This window comes from Condylura cristata, unplaced genomic scaffold (assembly GCF_000260355.1).
Source record: "Condylura cristata isolate star-nosed mole 26May11 unplaced genomic scaffold, ConCri1.0 scaffold00017, whole genome shotgun sequence".
NCBI lineage: Eukaryota > Metazoa > Chordata > Mammalia > Eulipotyphla > Talpidae > Condylura > Condylura cristata.
In genome coordinates this window covers 5,777,067-5,781,651 of record NW_004567118.1, presented here as the reverse complement: position 1 = coordinate 5,781,651, position 4,585 = coordinate 5,777,067, and the positions used below count along the sequence as shown (strand labels likewise).

The 4,585-nt window shown below is 42.6% G+C and overlaps 1 protein-coding gene across 1 annotated transcript in view; it reads left to right on the top strand.

The window, feature by feature from the left end:
• The window catches only part of MRPL45 (mitochondrial ribosomal protein L45), a 10,559-nt gene extending 6,423 nt beyond the window's left edge, over window positions 1-4,136 (top strand). Inside the window, exons 5-8 of the mRNA XM_004684273.2 lie at window positions 1,756-1,804; window positions 2,623-2,772; window positions 3,170-3,343; window positions 3,545-4,136. Of these exons, the coding sequence (XP_004684330.1) occupies window positions 1,756-1,804; window positions 2,623-2,772; window positions 3,170-3,343; window positions 3,545-3,631 (460 nt within the window). The 3' untranslated portion in view covers window positions 3,632-4,136. The remainder of the gene's footprint in view (window positions 1-1,755; window positions 1,805-2,622; window positions 2,773-3,169; window positions 3,344-3,544) is intronic.
• Window positions 4,137-4,585: the final 449 nt, after the last annotated feature.

Here is a 4,585-nt window from a genome sequence, read left to right as displayed (position 1 = left end):
TTTTGCATAGAAGAACTGGGGTATAGGCCAGGGGTACAGTAGCAGGGGGTGAGAAGATTCATCAGAGATGAGATGGAGTGGGGTGTAGAACAAGTTGATTTGCTAAAATATAGTACTGAAGGAACAGCGGACGAGACAGTGAGGTCTGCTGTGCCATGTGGATTAGCTTTCCAGTTGAGGATTGAACTCAGGCTTTAGTGATGACAGTACTGAAACTTAACCTCAGGGCCACCAGGGAGGCCCTGCAGTACAGTATTATTACTTAGTCACCCATGCTATATATTATATCCCCTTGGCTTTATAACTGCTAGTTTATACCTTTCAACCCCCCCCTCCACCCATTTCATCATCCTGACTCTTAATCTGTTCTCTTTATCTTTTGCTTGACTGGTTTTTTTTATTTGGTTTAGATTCCACATAAGATGATACAGTATTTGTCTTACTCTGTCTGACTTATTTTACTTTGCATAATGCTCCAAAGGTCCATCTGTGTTATCTCAAATCTGTGTTATCTCTGACTTATTTTACTTTGCATAATGCTCCTAAGATCTATCGTGTTATCTCAAATGGCAAGATTTCATCCTGCTTTATACCTGAATAATATAGTCTACTGTGTGTACCACATTTTGTTTTCCATCCATCCATCAGTGACCACTTAGTTTGTTTCTATATCTCTACTACTGTGAATAGCTGTACTAATTATACTTATTTTAAAGTCTGTGTCTGATAAAATCTATATTTCCATATATTTGTTTTATTTCTTTTCCTTTTGGTTTGGTTCTTTTGCAGGCCTGAGTTTTTTTTTTTTTTTTTTTTTTTAAAAACAGGCAACCAACACTGTTCTACTTGCTAGATTATATCTGTCCAATTTATGAGCCTTTGAATAAAGCCAGTTAGATCTGAGTTTATTCTGATGAATTTAAAAAAGTCAAAGATATAATCATTTATTTAAAAATTATTCTAATAAGAGCTTTCATTTATTGTGATAAAAATACAGCTTACCACTTTAGCCATTATTCAGCCTATAGATGGAAGATGGTTCTTTATTAATTTGGCTGCTAATATGTACCTCTTAAAGGAAGAATTTAATGCATTTACGTGATAAAGCAGTATTTCTGTCATTTCACTATTCTCTTTATGTGTCTGATAGGGTTTCTTACCTTCAAGTATTTCGTTGGCTTTTTAAATGATGTACCATAATGATTTCTTCTTTCTTTTTCTGTATTTATTTTCTATCTCTGGCAGCAGCAAAGACAGAAAGGAGCAGAAGGCAGGGGAACCAGGAAATAAAGATTATAATCTTTTAGCTGGGTTCCAAGATAAGAGTGAAGATACAAGGTCAACCCAGCTGGTACAAATGATGTGTCCCCCATCAGAGGAGATGAAATGAACTTTTGATTGCTGTTTGTGTTGTGTTGTGTTTACTGCAGCAAGCTAGAGCAAAAATTGTCTTCTCATGTCCCAGTGAAGTTCTATTGTCTATCTCATGGATGTGTGGTAATTTCAGAGAAAGTTCCATCTGCTCCTGAGATTAAAACTAACTTTACTCTGCTATTGCATTTCAGGAGGTTGAGATAATGTCATGTTATTGTTCATCTTGTGTCTCTAGGACTTAGCATAGTATCTGGCTCATAGTGAGTATGTAGAAAATGTTTACAAAAAGGAATTGTTTTCCATTTTTCAACTTTCATATAGGGCATTATGAAAAGAGGAGTCAGTGATCTATCTATAAATATATCTGTTTTTCTTTTCTAGCTCAGACCATGACCGACTTCATACCTTGGTAACAGAAAACTGTTTTCCGGTAGGTTCCCATTCTCCTCAAAACTGTGGATACCTGAGTGGGCTGATTCTAGGTACCTCCCCTGGGTTTCTTGGGAGGGGTCAGTTTTGAAAGTATAGCAATTTAAAGTAAAAGCTAAAGTGCCCTTATGTGTAGCTAAGTGATGCCTTGGCATCAGGTCTACTCAGAGCCAGTACTGAATCCTGGGGCCCAGCTGTGGGCCATGCCAGACCAACCGTCCACATGCTGCACTGTGCTGAGGACTGGAAGGCTTTCACAGGTGTATGTTGTATGGTGACAGAGGTGCCAGGCATTTTAGAAAAGCCCCAAGAATAGGGACATTGTGGTTTCGTTACAGCTTCAAGAACAGGAACTAGATTTCCTATCAATTTAGCCTCATCTCCCCAGGGATAAGTATAGCTAACCTTGTCTTAGCAGTTTAGCCTTTATTTCTTTGCAGAATCCCACCTTTCACAGGCAAAAGGTAAAAGGGGGGCGAGAGAGGGGCATGAAGTCGGCAGCAATGTGCTTAGTAATTTGTAGGTTGTGACGTGTATGGGAGGATTGTGCTGGAGTGTCGGGTAAGCTGGCAGCATGGAGTGTAGTTTGCCTGATTTGGTGAAGGGTCCTCAGGAGGTCTTGAGTTGTGATTTAGTTGAAAAGATGAGTTGTGAGGTGAGCTTGAACAGTTGATTGTGAAAACTTGGGAAAGGGAGAGAAAAAAATAGGCATCAGAAAGCATCTGGTGGGGAATTGCATTATGAATAACAGTGCAGGAAGCTGGAGCATTAGCCTCCCTAGGGAGGGAAGACCCAGCTGAACTTGTTCTCTGTCCTCAGGACATGGTCTGGGACCTCAAATATAAGACTGTCCGCTGGAGCTTCGTCGAATCTCTAGAACCAGCCCATGTGGTTCAGGTTCGCTGTTCCCACCTGCTGAACCAGGGCAACATCTTCGGCCAGGTGACAGTCCGAATGCACACCCGGCAGGTAGGGGCACAGGCTGCTCTCCTCCCACCCCTCCTTCACTCTCAGGTGGGGCGCCTGCCGCTGGTACCCCAGGACTGTGGCTTCTAAGGAAAGGTTCGTCAGGGTCTCCTCACGCTGTCATTGTGCGCATCCTGCTGCTGGATGTTAGCTCTGCTGACACAGGCACAGGACATGCCCACTTGTTGCTCCCTCTTCCCCTCCCTAGTCATGCATCCTCTAGGAGTAAAGTGTTAGTTGGCTGATTGTAGTCTTGATACAGAATGCTGAGGTAATTTTTTTTTTTACCCATGGAAATGTTTTGTATGGTTATTTCAAATATGGTTGTGTGGCAAAAATTCAAAACCAAAACAGATGACTCTGAGGACTAACAGAACAGGTTTATTTTTGTTTTTTATAGACTCTGGCTATCTATGATCGGTTTGGCCGGTTGATGTATGGGCAAGAAGATGTGCCCAAGGATGTTCTGGAGTATGTTGTGTTTGAAAGGCACCTGACAAACCCCTATGGAAGCTGGAGAATGCATGGCAAGATTATTCCCTCATGGGCACCCCCTAAGCAGCCCATTATTAAGGTAAAACAGTTTAAATAATTTAAGAGCTTAAGAGTGTACTCCTGGCACCCAGAGCCACTTTTGTTTGGCGCCACCTAGTGGAGCGAGGGAGTGGTGCCGCATCAGAAAAGGAGTTTCCTATTGGGGTTGAGATGAGGGTGAATCTTTCCTGGGTCAGCCATGGGCCTGGATAGTAGATAACTCAGCTTCCTGCTTTTTCAGACGGTGATGATCCCTGGTCCCCAGCTGAAGCCGTGGGAAGATTATGAAGAGGCCCAAGGAGAGGCCCGTAAAGCTCAGCTTGCCTGATGGCAAAAAGGGCAACTGTGAATAAAGCATGGAAGCTGTGATGCTCTCCATCTTCATCATGCTGTAGAGAGAACTGCCTTTGTCTCTTCTTGGGTCTTTGGGTCTTTTCAGCAGTCTCATCCTGGCAACTGACCCCACGACTGATGCTGGGCCCGGGTGGGTGGCTGCTGTGCACAGGTGTGGACCCACTTGTTTTATTTTCATACATAGCTTGGGTCTAGGTGAAAGACAGCATGTTTCAGAGAACAGCTGACTCCTGCAGCAGGACATTCTGGAGCAAAACAACAGAATTTTCCTTCTAATCACAGGGTGTGGATCATAGAAATAAAACAGCATTGGGGTGTTGGACAGATTGTGGTGGTTTCTTGGTTCAGGCTGGATGTAGACCAGCCTTTAGATGCTGCAATGGAAGATAAACCTAATCATGAGTGTAACTTTCAGAAGGTCCAAATTTGGGGAAAATCATGTTTATAAAATACACTGTCAATAAAGAGAATCTTATGTACTGGCTCATGAAATGTGCATTTGTAAATCCAAAGAAATCATTGGCTTCCCAGCATTTAGATTGTGTTCTTAATTGTCAGCGGCATCCTGGTGTGATCCCAGGAAGCGGGAAAATGGGGGTCATGGAAGAGTTAATACATACGGAAAATCCATTTGTAAGACTTGGTTCCCTGATTCCTAGCACCTCTTGGCAAGTGGTGACTCCTCTTTTCAGTCCTGCACTGGCAAAACAGAGGTACTAGAACATAAACCTGTGCAGAGTGCAACAGTTGGCCCCCTTCCTTGTGCCTGAGCTCCAGCTGGACTGTTGAAGGTGGACACAGATTGCCTGTTTTGAGAGCAAATGACTGTACCAACTTGGCCTATGGTATGGTTGTGTTGAACCCGATGAGGGCTCCTCTTGAAAAGTTGAACTTTATTTCTCCTTCGTATTTTTAAGTGTTGAATTTT